The 17,092-nt window shown below is 41.1% G+C and overlaps 1 protein-coding gene across 1 annotated transcript in view; it reads left to right on the forward strand.

Annotated features, from left to right (window-relative positions):
* CATSPERE (catsper channel auxiliary subunit epsilon) overlaps positions 1-17,092 on the forward strand; it is a 160,021-nt gene that overhangs the window by 112,242 nt on the left and 30,687 nt on the right. Inside the window, exons 13-17 of the mRNA XM_086344924.1 lie at positions 1,928-2,003; positions 6,218-6,270; positions 8,604-8,654; positions 9,515-9,548; positions 9,618-9,697. Coding sequence (XP_086201050.1) covers positions 1,928-2,003; positions 6,218-6,270; positions 8,604-8,654; positions 9,515-9,548; positions 9,618-9,697 — 294 coding nt within the window. The remainder of the gene's footprint in view (positions 1-1,927; positions 2,004-6,217; positions 6,271-8,603; positions 8,655-9,514; positions 9,549-9,617; positions 9,698-17,092) is intronic.

Below are 17,092 nucleotides of genomic sequence, written 5' to 3' on the forward strand. Positions count from 1 at the left end.
ATTTATTCAGAATTCTGTTGCTGTACAATACACATCAAATTGTCCAGGATTGTTGTTGTTTAGTCGCTAAGTAATGTCAGACTCTTTTACGACCTCATGGACTGTAGCTCGCCAGGCTCCTCTATCCATAGGATTCCCCAGGCAAGAATACTGGAGTGGGTTGCCACTTCCTTCTCCAGGGGATCTTCCTAACCTAGGAATCGAACCTGCATCTCCAGCACTGGCTGGCAGATTCTTTACCGCTGAGCCACCGGGGAGGTTACTTTGGGTATTTTTGTTTTTGTGGATATTTACTCAGAATTCTGTTGCTTCACAATACACATCAAATTGCCCAGGATACTTTAGGTCAGTCCAAGACTTGAGAAAAAAAAAAATACCAAAAACTGTGAAATCGGTGGGAAAAAATCTACCTATAAGTAAAATTATGTAGAACATTGAAGATGTAATATTTACTTTAGTGTCCTTTTTACAGATCTATACTATATTACTGAATAGACCAGATCCAATAATCCATCAAATTGGGAGAGAAAGTCGTAACTGGCATAATTGTAAGATGCTTCCTGATTTCAAGGGTGTTAGAGATAAAAATGTGTTGTAGAGCTGATGAAATATTTTATCAGTTCAGCTCAGTCCCTCAGTCATGTCCGACTCTTTGCAACCGCATGGCCTGCAGCATGCCAGGCTTCCCTGTCCATCACCAACTCCCAGAATCTGCTCAAACTCATTCGGTGATGAGTTCATCGATTCGATGATGCCATCCAACCATCTCACCCTCTGTAGCCCCCTTCTTTTCCTGCCTTTGGTCTTTCCCAGCATCAGGGTCTTTTCTAGTTAGTCATTTCTTTGCATCAGGTGGCCAAAGTATTGGAGCTTCAGCTTCAGATGGTATATTGTATAGTGATTTAAAACATACAAAAATGTGCTATTTGTATCCTTACTTATTTAGCATATTATATATATATGAGAAATAGGAAAATACAATGAATACTGAAAGGAAGAGAACATTTGTTTGTGGTTAGTTTGTGTTTGTTTTATCCCAGTTTTTTCAATAAGTAAAAAACCTTAGCAGGGGCAGGAAATGAATAATACTTTCAGAACTGTTCTTTTGTAACTTTTGAGACCTCCTATTTTGCCTGAGCAGAAATGACCCATGTGCATTTCCTAATCTACAAAGGCATGATGTCTGATCTCCCTTTTGCTTCCAGTCAGATCATATTGTGCAGCATAATGAGGTTCAGAAAACTAATTTCATAACTTAGTATCTATTGTTCCAAAGGCGTTATCAATGGGAGGAAATCTGTAGAGGCTAGAGAAGGAATCTATGCAATGGCTTGTTGTTATTGTTGTTTAGTCACTCAGTCGTGTCTGATTCTTACAACCCCATGGACTGTAGCCCACGAGGCTCCTCTGTCTATGGGATTTCCCAGGCAACAATACTGGAGATAGATCTTCATACCCAGGGATCGAACCCACGTCTCCTGAGTCTCTTGCATTGGCAGGCAGATTCTTTACCACTGAGCCACCAGGGAAGCTATAGCTGTGAAATACCATCAGGAAGCAGGCTGTGAAATACCATCAGGAAGCAGGCAACAATGTTAGCAGCAAAGTCCCATCCTCAGGAGACTAAGGGTGTTAATGAAACAGAAGGGCTGAAATGCTGATAGAAGTTCATTTTTACTTCCCATTGTGCTGACCTATGCTGGCCAAAATATGGGACACGATGAAATGGGAATGACTTTAGGATAGGACCACAGTGCACCTTAGCAGAAGCAGCAGGCGGTCACCACCAGCACTAGGCCTCTAGGATTCCTCAGTGTGGGGTTCAAGCACATCTTGAAAACGGGACTTTCATCTGTTCTACACAAAGCAGACTCGTGGCTCCCTCCCTTATGATTCTACAGTCATTTGTGTGTGTTGTTTCTCCTAGATATGAGAACACAGGTCTTCTGCTTGTCCACGTGAGACCCAGTGAACTTGCAAAAACATGTCCAATATCCCAAAAGGCAAGTAACAGAGTAGAAGATCAAAAAATTTTCTTCAATAAGACACAGGTGGTAAACTAAATAATACACATTAACTCCATTCAATACCATTCCCCCTAACACGTAGCAACATTCTGTAATATTTCACTGTAGAGACAGCATTATTTTACTTTGGAAAGAGAAGATTAGATTACTTACTGCCTTCCATGAATTTACCTCAGAATATAAATATGTGTAAAGATGTAAAATTAATCTTAAAATGCATTTATATATTTATATAAATAAAACTGTGTAGAGGAAAACTGAAATTAATGAGAACAGCCAAATTTGGATATGGTTTGTCAGAGAAGACTGCTAGTCATGTCCGTATCAACGCTGCATTTATTTATCTTAAAAAATGGACCATTTCTTTGTTTAAAAAGTTTTATTGCATGCCTACCATGTTTCTGTGTTTCAGCCTGTGTGCTAAGTAATGGGAATTACCAAGATGGAAAGAGTCCTTTCTGAAGGGGAAAACATAAACTAGTATAAGAGAAGGTGAAATACACAGTTATCAAATAGCCCAGAGGAAAGAGTGAGGAATTTCATTTGGGAGGGGAAAAGTGGAAAGAAGATACATGAAATGACTGTTGAAGGGTAAGTAGAAGTTGAGCAGGAAGATGCAAAGGGAATTCAAGGAAGCTGCTGCTGCTGCTGCTGCTGCTGCTGCTGCTGCTAAGTCGCTTCAGTCGTGTCCAACTCTGTGCGACCCCATAGACGGCAGCCCACCAGGCTCCCCCGTCCCTGGGATTCTCTGGCAAGAACACTGGAGTGGGTTGCTATTTCCTTCTCCAATGCATGAAAGTGAAAAGTGAAAGTGAAGTCAATCAGTCGTGTCCGACCCTCAGTGACCCCATGGACTTCAGCCTTCCAGGCTCTTCCGTCCATGGGATTTTCCAGGCAAGAGTACTGGAGTGGAGTGCCATTGCCTTTTCCGATTCAAGGAAGAGGCATACACAAAAGCACAGCAATGTTATGTAGCAGTGGGGTGTTCAGATAACCATCCACTACCATCTCCTTTGAGTGTTTGTTCCCCACTGAGGGATGACTCCTCTCTTTATTCTTTCTCATTCCAACTAATAATCAATAAACATATATTGAGCACCCACTACATACCAGGCAGAGCACAATGGGGCATACCCACATGAAGAATTCAAAGTTGAGTGAGACATAGGCCCTGCTCTTCAGGACCTCGGCACCAAGAGCCTGTTCCTATCAGGGCAAGACTCCATGAATTTAGAGGGAGCCTTGAATTAAGGCAGATGGGATCCACCCTTGAGCACAGCTGAAACACATTGCTTCCCCAAGAAATGCATACTGACCATTTCCCGTTTACCCACCATGCTGCCTACCCAGCTTAATCTGCTGAAGAAGCAAAAACCTGCCACCTAGCAAGTTCCTGCCCCAGCCTCCGTCTGCCTTCTCTATCTTTAGCTCCACTTTATTCCATATAAGTTGCCTCCCTGAAGCACCATGATTTCCTCCATCCCTTTCCTTAATTTAGAGATATGCCCCCTCTCCTGCCCAGCCCAGGCATTATAAAACATATTAATCTAGAGTGAAAGTGTTAGTCACTAAGTCATGTCTGACTCTTTGCAACCCCATGGACTGTAGCCCACCAGGCTCCTCTGTCCATGGAATTCTCCAGGCAAGAATACTGGAGTAGGTAGCCATTCCTTTCTCCAGGGGATCCTCCCGACCCAAGGATGGAAACTGGGTCTCCTGCATTGCAGGTGGATTCTTTACTGCCTGAGCCACCAGGGAAGCCCAATGTTAATGTAAGTGAAAGTGAAAGTTTAGTCGCTCAGTCGTGTCCAACTCTTTGCGACCCCATGAACTGTAGCCTACCAGGCTCCTCCATCCATGGGATTTTCCAGGCAAGAGTACTGGAGTGGGTTGCCATTTCCTTCTCCAGAGGATCTTCCTGACCCAGGGATCAAACCCAGGTCCCCCACATTGTAGGCAGACACTTTACTGTCTAACCAGAGTTCAAATGCAAGCTCTGCCACCTATTGACTTCAAGAAGCTCCTAAGAACTCTGAGTCTTGGCTGCCTTGTTCATAAAAGGGGAAATGTAATATCCATCTCACAGTATTTATCTACTTTGAGAGTGTTAAATGAGATAATTTACTTAAGATGCCCAGAATAATACTTGTCACAGAGTAATTACCTAATATTACTGGTTTCTTCCTTGGCACACCCCAAGACACGGACCATTCAAATCTAACCACCATCTGTGCCCATTTCAGATAGTTTGTATTGACCTACCCACTGAAATAGAATGGAGAATAGGCCATATAGTAGATGATGGAATATGCCAGAGTCCTTTAGGCAATAGGAAAATGTGGCAAGAAAACATATACCAGGCAGAGCACAATGGGGCATACCCACATGAAGAATTCAGTTAATTGAATTAACCAGCTAGCCAAGAAAATAAAAACTAGTACACAACTGCAAGGTATGCTCTAAACCACAGGGACCCCTTTTTGTGCTCCCATCCCCACTGGTAAGCAAGTCATCAGCCTCCCAGATAAGTATTGTAGACAGAGGGCCCACAGAGTTCTTCTCTAGTTGGATGAAGTTAGGCCTGCTGGACTAAATGGCTCATGGGGTGAGCCATTTGAACATGAGCCTGCCATCTTTGTCACTGAGTCTTCCTAGCCTGCAGCAGAGCAGCAAATAGAACTGGCAGCCCCAACAAGGCTTCATCTCAGTTTTTTAACCATACACCAAGAACCAGAATGCAGTGAGGCCACCCTAGTAAGCCAGGCCCCAGAAGGACATAATAATTCCTTTCAAAGTGAAATTTCCCAGGGAGAGATGACTACACTAATACGTTGTCCTCCAACATTTCTATGTTGAAAGCCTTTAGAATTTCTGTCTCAGTTCAGTTGTTCTGTCCAGTTAGAGGGGAATATGCTGTGTCTGATCTGAGCTAAGGGAGGAGGAGTTCTGCCCTGTACTTAAGAGAATGATAAAGAAATATTTGTTAATAAAGAAACCCAATACACTCATCATTCTCATTTGGGCTATACGTCAGAATTTCTCTATTAGATGACCAGTCCCAGGGAAGATGTGTCAGTCCTCCAGCAGTGGATACCCTACACAACAGGCTTATTCATGCTTTCCACATTCAGCACCCATGCTCTTGTTGAAGAGCCACCTCCAGGTCAACTCATATTTTTAATCTTAGCCATGATTGTTAATTCTGACGTTAGGGATGACTTTAGTTAACTAAGACCCAGAAATGAAGAGATGTTACAAATAAGATCATCAAGTGACAGTGTGTTGTAACTGAAAAACTTGAGGACCTCAGCCAACCATGCACCTTATATGGGTAACTCAGTAAAGATAAAGGGCAGACCCATGTGTCTAAATACATTTGATGGGAAAAGATTTAGTGATGATAGACAGCAAGGACTGTGGGTAGAGTTGTTGAGAGAACAAATCAGGTCCTATGGGTGAGATCAGGTGGTTCAAGGAATAAAATCCGTAAACTCCTGCTGTGAAGTATGCCTTTCTAATGAAACCAGAAGGGCTTGGTTTAGCAGGTGCAACTCTCTAAATCCACCAAGCTTGACTGGACATCATTCTCTAACCCTACCCTCCTGATTCCTAAAGGTTTTTTCTTTTAGATTTGCCTTGTGAAAATATGCAACATATAAGGCGTGTTTATAACAGATGGCAAGTGTCTAGATCCCACTTAGAAAGCCTGCGGTGGAGGATGGGAAGATGGGCAGGGTATACAGCAATGAGTAAGGTGTCCTGGAGTCAAGTAGAAATCGAAGTTGCTTATCCCAGTTGAGGAAGTTGAGGACTCCAGTTCTAAAAAGAAGTCAAATTCATAGTTAAATGTATTGCAGAAACCTTCCAGGTGAGTCAGGTGCAAGCTAGAACCACAGAGTTAATAGTCATGATTGTAGAGGTGCTAGTGAAAAATGACATCAAATTGGTTCTCTGATATAGAAGTAAGAAAGCAGAGACCTGACCTTTGAGCTTGTGAGCCCCAAGGGTGAAAGAAAGCAAAGAAAGAAAAAAAAGCTATCAAAGGAGGAAACAGCACAGAGCAGAATAACCAAACTCTACATTTAAAGGGTTATTTCAGATTTAAAATGCAATTGTTTTCAGTTGTAGTAATATTTTAGACTATGTGATTTAGAACCACTAAACTCATCCCCTAAATTACTTTACTTTAGGTGTTCCAAATATCTGTTGGCTGTGATGCTAGTAAATTCATTGCTGTTAAAGGGCAAGTATATTTGCACTTGACTTGTCTTACTCTTTATGTTTTAAAACAAATGTTAAATTAAAGGTAATTACTAGTTATAATATTAGCCTAATGACTGACATGTCCATATGAAATCCATAATAAATTGACAATTTGTTCAAACCAGATTTGTTTTAACTTTTTGCCAAGTCAAATATTACATTTGAATCAGACTAAAAGAGAAAAAGATTTAAACTCTTTCTCTGTTATCAGCATTTTTCTCTGTCTTCCCTTTTCATAAGCCAGTTTCCATCTTTTGCATTACCTCTCTCAGCTCTTCAGTGTAAATTCATTTCCAGAGAAATGAGAGGGAGAAACACTTAACCTCTGTTGTCCATTCTACTCAAACCAGTTATAATTCCATTTCTGTCAGAGAACTACTTATAACCACACAAGAGAAGCCTATTTTCTGCACCTTTTTCCATGGATAAAAGCAAGTCACTTCATAAATAGATTCAAATACTTTTCCATGAGAATGTCTTTTAAAGCAAACCTAACGGAACCGCCAGTGTTTCCTCCAGAGAATCCCAAGATGTGACTTTTATTGAGTTTACTGCGGTTCACAGTGAAGTGCACTGGAACTTGTGTCATCACAGTTCTTTCTTCTAATGGGCGAGAATAAAGGTCAGTGTACACAAAAATTAAGCAGCTGAGTTTGGAATGTAAAATGGAGACAGAAACGCATTGCAGTTCCTTTCCTGCGGTTATGGTGAGGGTGGGGTGACGTTGACACCTATCTAAATCTATTTATAAAGTGATATGTTCTCATCCAAAACAAGTCTATTCATCTGTCATTCTAATAATCGTTTGAGTGCTGAATTGTCATAATTAGTTGCCAGGTAGATAATTAAATATTCCCATCTCATTTAGCAAGGAATTGCATCTCCCATAAACCCTTTTCCAGAAAACACAAAAGCTAACTGATTATAAAGCCTAAAGCATCTTGTTTCTGGGATGGTCTACATCCTTCTCCTCAGAGTATAATCTATGGAGCAGCCCTGGAATCACCTGGGAACTTACTAGAAATGCAGAACCTCAGGTTTCACTTCATACCTGCTGAACCAGAATCTCTATTGTAACTAAATTTCCAGATTAGTAGGGGCATTAAAATTTGAGAATAACTGCTCTAGGCAATATATATATATATATATATATATATATATATATATATAAAGTCACTCAGTCGTGTCCAACTCTGCGACCCCATGGACTATAGCCTACCAGGCTCCTCTGTCCATTGGATTTTCCAGGCAAGGGTGCTGGAGTGGGTTGCCATTTCCTTCTCCAGGAGATTTTCCTGACCCAGGGATCAAAACCCAGGTCTCCCGCATTGCAGGCAGACGCTTTGCTATCTGAGCTACCAGGGAAGCCCACTCTGAGCAACAGGTTACGAAAATCAATTCCCAGTACCCCTGCATGCAGTATCACTACATGTAGACTTCCTTCTTCAGTGAGATGCAAAGCGACTTGAATCCATCTGTTTCTGGGAGGGTTTAGTGAGCTTTTGTCAGACTAGATTGCTCATCAGAATCACCTGGAGAACATGTCAGAAAACACACATTTCAGGTCCTTTTCCAAATCTCTTAGTCAATGACCCGCTGTTCTGAACCTCTAAAAATGACCTTAATTTCTTGAATTCAGGTTGTGGTGGGCCTAAGTTTTCACAGTCCACAAAGGAGAGCTATGAGCCCCATGATCCTTCTGGCAGGAGAGGTGTTAATGAAAGAGGGCATCTCTTGGGATCAAATTTGAGTTCAGGGTTGGAGGTGGTCCCAGGTTTTAATTTTCTATATAAAATAAACACAATGGTGTCCAGGGTTCCTTCTGAGTTACACTGGAAGCAGTCAGCAAAAATGATCAAATGAATATAACTTACCAAAAACTCTTAATCACTTCATAGACCATGATAGCCTTATGTCTGCATAAACCCTAACTAGAAATTATGTGGATCATTAAAATGGGTCCTTACCTGCACAGCTGAGGCTCTAGTAGCAGTTAGAACTGTGTTTTTAAAAATTATGAAAAATAAAACAGTCCAAAGAAATTTGTCTTTACTTTGATAGATTTTCCACAAATTTTTCACATGTATCAAATATAAGAGGTAAATCAGTATATTTCTAATTCTGGCACCTTCAGAAATGTTTGTGAAAATAGAAATGCTAGGCCCACACACCAATCCCAGAGATTCTAATTCAATAAGTGATGATTCTGTGATACCTTCGAGTTTAAAAATCACTGAGTTAAACAATTAAATCTTTGTGCTAATAAATAAGGAATGATGATATTACAACTTCATTGTATTTTATTTCTTGTAGATTTACTAAAAAAGAATGTCTTCAGCATGATTTTTTTTACATCATTGAACAGTAAGCAATATTTTCTAATGTAAGCATTGACTTGTATATTAATGTACTATCAATAATTTATGATTGAGTGAGTGAGTGAGTGAAGTCGCTCACTCGTGTCCAACTCTTTGCGACCCCGTGGACTGTAGCCCACCAGGCTCCTCCATCCGTGGGATTCTCCAGGCAGGAATACTGGAGTGGGTTGCCATTTCCTTCTCCAGGGGATCTTCCCGACCTAGGGATCGAACCCAGGTCTCCCGCATTGCAGGCAGACGCTTTAACGACACGACTGAGCAACTTCACTCACTCAATTTATGATTAGTTTGTATTTATTCCTATTAGCACCAGTCTTTTCTGATATATGCATTTATTGCTATAAATTTACCTCTAGGCACTGATTTTGCTGACTTCCCTGGTGGCTTAGAGGTTAAAGCATCTGCCCGCAATGCGGGAGACCTGGGTTCGATCCCTGGGTCGGGAAGATGCCCTGGAGAAGGAAATGGCAACCCACTCCAGTGTTCCTGCTTGGAGAATCCCATGGATGGAGGAGCCTGGTGGGCTACAATCCAGGAGGAGCCCTGTGGGCTACAGTCCAGGACTGAGCGACTTCACTCGCTCACTCACAAGTTTTGATAAGTTGTGTTTTCATTTTCATTTAGTTAAGTGTATTTTTTAAACTTCTCTTGAGGGTTCATCTTTGATCCATGTGTTATTTAGAAATGTGTCTTTTAACCTCCACGTATTTTAGGAGTATTTTGTAATTATGGTCATCTATTTGACTTTTTTGTGATACCTCTTTACCTAAGCAAAGTAATGGTTTAAATTTTTTTAAGCTTGAGAAGAGGAAAGATTCTAAGTAACAAAAAAAAATTTTTTTACAGGTCATATCTGAGGGATCGACCATCTAAACCATTGGTAAGAAAACCATAATTCTGTCAATCAGCCAAATATAGAAAATAACTAAAGCATTTTTTCCTCTTCTAGAGAGTAAAATATAATTGGGACAAATATGGCTGCCCATTGAAAGTTGATTTCAGAGAAAAGTTTCACCCTTTGGTTCAACTGTAAGTATATTCTCACTAAAAATTTTAACTCACTTTTGAAAGTTTCAAAATTATGAAAAGAAGCCTAATTAATCATGTATTTAATAATAAATATTTTGAGCACCCAACATATGCATCACTGGGTTTTCAGTGCTAGTTATACAAAATTGGATGATCTGTGGTCCATGCATGAGGGAGGTTACAATTTAGAAGCTGAGGCATAGGTGGGTAAGAGGGTTGAAACTCTTCTCAGGGATGCAGACAGAAGCTAACCCTTGCTTTATCCTCTCTAAACCTCTCCTCAACCTACAGCACCCCTCCCCATTAGGAACTACCTCCCCCTTAATGTTCTCTCCCAGAGACATGCACTCTTCAGCTCAGTTCAATTCAGTTGCTCAGTTGTGTCTGTCTCTTTGCGACACCATGGACTGCAGCACACCAGGCCTCCCTGTCCATCACCAACTCCTGGAGTTTACCCAGACTTATGTCCATTGAGTTGGTGATGCCATCCAACCATCTTATCCTCTGTCGTCCCCTTCTCCTCCTGGCTTCAATCTTTTCCCAGCATCAGGGTCATTTCCAACGAGTCAGCTCTTTGCATCAGGTGGCCAACGTATTGGTGTTTCAGCTTCAACATCAGTCCTTCCAAAGAAAACTTCAGGACTCATCTCCTTTAGGATTGACTGGTTGGATTTCCTCGCAACCGGTCCCTCCAAGGGACTCTCAAGAGTCTTCTCCAACACCACATTTCAAAAGCATCAGTTCTTCAGAGCTCAGCTTTCTTTATAGTCCAACTCTCACATCCATACATGACCACTGGAAAAACCATAGCCTTGACTAGACAGACCTTTGTGGGCAAAGTAATGTCTCTGCTTTTTAATATGCTGTCTAGTTTGATCATAACTTTCCTTCCAAGGAGTAAGTGTCTTTTAATTTTATGGCTGCAGTCACCATCTGCAGTGATTTTGGAGCCCCCCAAAATAAAGCCAGCTACTGTTTACACTGTTTCCCCATCTATTTGCCATGAAGATGGGACCAGATGCCATGATCTTAGTTTTCTGAATGTTGAGCTTTAAGCCAACTTTTCAGTCTCCTCTTTCACTTTCATCAAGAGGCTCTTTAATTCCTCTTTACTTTCTGCCATAAGGGTGGTGTCAACTGTATATCTGAAGTTATTGATATTTCTCCCAGCAATCTTGATTCCAGCTTGTGCTTCATCCAGCCCAGCGTTTCTCATGATGTACTCTGCATCTAAGTTGAATAAGCAGGGTGACAATATACAGCCTTGATGTACTGCTTTTCCTGTTTGGAACCAGTCTCAAATCATCTCACGTCATCATTATTAAACACCTGTTGTTGTTCAGTGACTTAGTCATGTCCAATTCTTTGTGACCCCATGGACATATGCCATGGAAGCATGCCCCATGGAAGCATGCCAGGCTTCTCTGTCCCTCACCATCTCCCAGAGTTTGACAAAGTTCATGTCCAAAGTTCATGTTTAATCGGTGATTAAACACCTAATTTACAGCAATTACTGTGCTAGGCACTGGGAATTCAAAGATGAGTAAGACAGGATTTCTGCTCTCAAGAATCTGATAAATTAGATGTGAACTAATATGCTAAATGGGACAATAGAAAGGAGTAGATGGGTTGTTGGTACTGAAAAGAAAGGAATCCAATTGAGCTACGGAAGGGAGAGGGGCTCTGCGAAGTGTTCCCAGAGCATTAGAGCTGAGTCACTGAGGCTTAAAGGATAATATTTAGCTGAAGGCAGGGGAGGAAAGAAGTGGGGAAGGTAACAGGGAATTCCACTGAATAAGCCTTGCAAGCAGAAGTGATAGAGGAAGAAATTTCATAGTTCAAGTGGTATAATGTTATTGGAGCACAAAATGAGTCATGATGTGTCAGGAGAAAAGGCCGAGAAACTAGCTAGGGAGAGTCCAGACCATGGAAGGCTTTCTAGCCATTCTTTTTTTTTTTTCCCCCAAAACTTATTTAACCGAAGGAAAATTGCTTCACAATATTGTATTTATCTTTGCCATACATCAACGTGAATCAGCCATAGGTATACATGTGCGTCCCCTCCCTCTTTAACTTCCCTCCTTAACCTCCCCTTCCCATACCTCTAGGTTGTTACAGAGCCCCAGTTTGAGTTCCCTAAGTCATACAGCAAATTCTCCTTGGTTATCTGTTTTACACGTGGTAGCATATATGCTTCCATGTTACTCTCTCCATTCGTCCCACCCTCTCCTTCCTCCCTGTTGCCCATGTCCATAAACATCTGTTCTCTATGTCTGCATCTCCATTGTTGCCCTGTAAATAGGTTTATCAGCACCATCTTTCTAGATTCCATATACATGTGTTAATAAATGATACTTGTTTTTCTCTTTCTGACTTAGTTCACTATAATAAGCTCTAGGTTCATCCATCTCATTAGAACTGACTCAGATGCATTCCCTTTTATGGTTTCTAGCCATTCTTATTGTAGGGTGGCATGATTAAATATTTGCTGTCTCTGAGAGATGTGTAGATTTCAGGGAACCAAGTCTAAGGAAGGAGACCAGGTAGTAAACTGTATTAGTAGTACAGGGAGAAAAAAAAATGATTGAGACAGCAACAAAGACACAGAGGGATCACTTATAAGAAAATCAGTGATAATAACAGGCAGGGCTTGATAACTGGTAGATGAAAGTGATGAGGGAAAGAATAAGGAAGGTGAATAAGTCGAAGCTGGTATCAGTCAGAAGAGATCTTCCACAAGCTTCTACGGCTATTATCTATCCGTCTTCAAGCATCTGTACCCATTAACTCTGGCTGTCTTCCTATCACCATAGATAAAGTATATGGGTATCTAAGGCCTCCATTTGTGAACTGGATCCCTGCCCCCTTTCCTAATTAAGATCACTGTTTCTGAAATTTTCCCTTTTCTCTTGCATAATCAACTTTACCCTACTAGATCATCACACAAATATGCAGTTCTTCCCTTCACTGAAACCAAAACAAAACCAAAAACCCTCCCTTTGTCTCCACTACTCCTCTAGCTACTATACTCGTTGTCATCAGCTCTTCTCCTATCCTCTCCCAGATCTTTCTCAGTCAGGCTTTTACCCCCCACCCCTCCACTGACGTTGCCAGCCAGTGTGGCCAGCGGCCTCCGTATTGCTAACTCAATGGTCAGTTCTCAGGTCTCATCTTACTCTATCTCATTAACAAGAACTGACATGGTTGATCATTTCCTCCTACTTAAAATATCTTCCTTATTGGGATTCCAGGATATCATATTTTCCTGCTTTTCCTGTTACCTCACTGGTAGCTCTTCCTTAATTTCTTAGTTGATTATTTTCTCCATGACTTGTTTTTTTTTTACTTTTTACTTTGCGTTGGGGTATAGCCAATTAACAAACAATGTTGTGATAGTTTCAGGTGAACAGCAAAGGGACTCAGCCATACACATACATGTATCCATTCTCCCCCAAATTCCCCTCCCATCCAGGCTGTCACGTAACATTGAGCAGAGTTCCCTGTGCTATACAGTAGGTCCTTGTTGGTTATCCATTTTAAAATATAGCAGTGTGTACATGTCCATCCCAAACTCCCTACCTATCCCTTTCCCCTATCTTTTTACCCAGCAACCATAAGTTCATTCTCTAAGTCTGCGAGTCTCTTTGTTGTGTAAGTTCATTTGTATCATTTCTTTTTAGATTTCTATATAAGGATGTCATACAGTATTTCTCCTTCTCTGTCTGACTTACTTCACTCACTATGACAATCTCTAGGTCCATCCATGTTGCTGCAAATGGCATTATTTCATTCTTTTTTAATGGCTGAGTAATATCCCACTGCATATATGCACCACATCTTTTTTTATCACTCTATCGAAGGACATTTAGGTTGCTTCCATGTCCTGGCTATTGTAAACAGTGCTGCAATGAATACTGGGTTGCAGGTGTCCTTTCAGAACATGATTTTCTCCAGATATATGCTCAGGAGTGGGATTGCAGGGTCATATGGTAGCTCTATTTTTAGTTTTTTAGGGACTCTCCATACTGTTCTCCATAGTGACTGTACCAATTTACATTCCCACCAACAGCGTAGGAAGGTTCCCTTCTCTCCACACTCTCTCCAGCATTTATTGTTTGTAGATATTTTGAGGATTGCCATTCCGAACTGTGTGAGGGAATACCTCATTGTAGTTTTTATTTGTATTTCTCTAATAATTAGCCATGTTGAGCATCTTTTCATGTGCCTCTTGTTCGTTTGCATGTCTGTCTTCTTTGGAGAAATGTCTTTAGATCTTCCACCCATTTTTTAATTTTTTTTTTTTTTAATATTGAGCTACATGGACTGTGTATATTTTGGAGATTAATCCCTCTTTGGTCACTTCATTTGCAAATTTAGTTTTCTTCCTTTCTGTGGATTATCTTTTCATTTTGTCTGTGGTTTCTTTTGCTGTGCAAAAGCTTTTAAGTTTCATTAGGCCCCATTTGTTTATTTTTATTTCCATTACTCTAGGAAGTGGACCAAAAAAAGAGATCTTTGCTGTGATTTATGTCAGAGAATATTCTCCTTATGTTTTCCTTTAACAGTGTTATAGTATCTGGTCTTATGTTTAGATCTATAATATATCCTGAGTTTATTTTTGTGTAGGGTGTTAGAGAATGTTCTGATTTCATTATTTTACATGTAGCTGTGTAGTTTTCTCAGTACTACTTATTGAAGAGATGGTCTCTTCTCTCTTGTATACTCTTGCCTTTGTCATAGATTAATTAACCATATGGTGAATTGGTTTATTTCTGGGATTTCTATACTGTCTTGATTACCGTAGCTTTGTAGTATAGTCTGAAGTCAGGGAGTTTGATTCCTCCAGCTGTGTTCTTTGGCTATTGCTTTGGCTATTCAGGGGCTTTTGGATTTTCATACAAATTGTAAAAATTTTTGTTCTGATTCTGCAAAAAATGCTATCAGTAACTTGATAGGTATTATATTGAATCTGTAGGTTGCCTTGGGTAGTACAGTCATTTTGACAACATTGATTATTCCAATATTGAACATGATATTGCTCTCCATCTGTTTGTGTCATCTTTGATTTCTTTCACTAGTATCTTATAGTTTTCAGAGGTCTTTTGCCTCCTTAGGTGGGTTTGTTCCTAGGTACTTTATTCTTTTTGATGCAATGGCAATTTTTTAAAATCTGCACTAAATGACATCATAAACAAAGTAAAAAAGACAAGTGGTTGAAATGTTTGTTTTTTATGTCTTTAAGTACAGATTTTTAAGAATTGTGGTAAAATACGGCAAACATTTGGATGAATACCTTACGTAGTTAGACAACAGAATGCCAAATAGCAGTTAAAATGAATGAGCTGTGATACTTGTAAGAGGGAATCAAATGATCAGCCATGAATTCCAGGTTGGGTAGGGAAGGAAGAGAGATCAGGAGGGACCCACTGATGAGGAAAACAGATCAAGAGACTGGAAATTTCTGTGGGTTTATCTCAAAACCTAGTATTGAGTGGAAAAAAAAGTCACCAAAAGATAATTACAGTATAATATCATGTATGTACATTTTCAAACCCATAAATCAATAATATACATGATTTATGGACACATTTATATACAAGTAAAGTACACAACCTGGATGGAAATGATAAATAATAATTTTCACATTAATCTCCGTATATTTGAAATACCTAATTAAAATAAAATAAGCGCCTAAGCTACAGGAGCAAGGTCCATGAAGACAGCTGGGGAAGTAGGATCACAGGCCCGGGTGGCAAGGTTCAAAGGATAATCCATTCTCTGAGACCGGGGCTGCATGTGTGCTCAGTTGCTCAGTCACGTCCAGCTCTTTGCGACCCTATGGACTGTAGCCCACCAGCTTCCTCTGTCCATGGAATTTTCCAGGCAAGAATGCTGGAGTAAGTTGCCATTTCCTCCTCCAGCGAATCTTTCCAACCTAGGGATTGAAACTGAGTCTTGCGTCTCCTGCATTGGCAGGCACAGTCTTCACCGTTATGCCATCTGGGAAGCCCCTGAGATTCGGAGGGAAGAAGTAAAGATGACTAGTTTGGAGATAGGAATGTAGAAGTTGAGCGAGGTCATGTCTGATAGCCCCAGTTTACTTACACCAAGTAGAAAGGAGGGTCATCTGTAAACTGAGAGAAGGGAGGGGTTGAGGAGGGGACTTCAGGAGAATGTCAAAGGTCACTGAGGGTAAAATGAAAAGGAGCTGGCTAAGGGCCTGTAAAAAGATCACTGGACAACAGCAAAGGCACAATTGAGGTAAGATACCATGAGCGGGTCCAATCCTCACACACGCTGAACTTCCCAAGTATCACAAACACAGCTGAAGAAGGCATAGGTAACACCCACGGTTTAGGTTAGACCTTGGATGCGAGGGGAAGAATAACTGAGTGTATCCAGGGTGCTGGTGGGAGACAGCGGGTCAGATGATCAACCATGAGATTGGGCTGAGTGGGAGAGGAAGAGCAGCTGGAAAGGAACTTCTATGCAGCAGAGAAGCAGAGGGGAATAAGGGGAATGGAGTTTGCCTAAGAGGTCAAGGGGCAGGTGCGAGGATGTGAAAGATGGAAAAGGTTGGGGTCAGAAAGTGGCCTTTTAGAGCAGCACTACTTTGGACTATTGCAGCAGTACTTTTCTCTAGGGGTAACCTTTTGTATCTCTGCGACAAGGAATCACTTGATAAAGCTTGTTGACTCCAACTCTCCTAAGATAATTAACCAAATAGTTGAGGTTAAGTACAGTGGGATGGGCTTCCCACGTGGCTCAGTGGTAAGGAATCCGTCTGCCAATTCAGGAGACCTGAGTTCAATCCCTGGGTGGGGAAGATCCCCTGGAGAAGGCAATGGCAACCCACTCCAGTATTCTTGACTGGGAAATCCCCTAGACAGAGGAGCCTAGCAGGCTACAGTCCATGGGGCAGCAAAAGAGTTGGACACAACTTAGTGACTAAACAACTACAGAGGGACAGTCAGATCAATAAGCCTCAGTGTCCAGTTCAACTGGATTATAGCAATACATAGTTAATAACCCAGTATTCAATTAGGTATTTACCAGAAGCAAATTTGGGCGCCTCGAGATAGGGGTGGTCACTAGGAAATTAGCATGTAGTTCAATGGCAACCCACTCCAATATTCTTGCCTGGAAAATCCCATGGACAGATGAGCATGGTAGGCTGCAGTCCATGGGGTCGCTAGGAGTTGGACATGACTGAGCGATTTCACTTTCACTTTCACTTTTCACTTTCATGCATTAGAGAAGGAAATGGCAACCCACTCCAGTGTTCTTGCCTGGAGAATCCCAGGGACGGGGAGCCTGGTGGGCTGCCGTCTATGGGGTCGCACAGAGTCGGACACAACTGAAGCAACTTAGCAGCAGCAGCTAGGTCTCTAGATT

Source organism: Bos grunniens, chromosome 16, assembly GCF_055505025.1.
Source record: "Bos grunniens cultivar Pamir isolate PY7600 chromosome 16, Bosgru_T2T1.0, whole genome shotgun sequence".
Classification (NCBI taxonomy): Eukaryota; Metazoa; Chordata; class Mammalia; order Artiodactyla; family Bovidae; genus Bos; species Bos grunniens.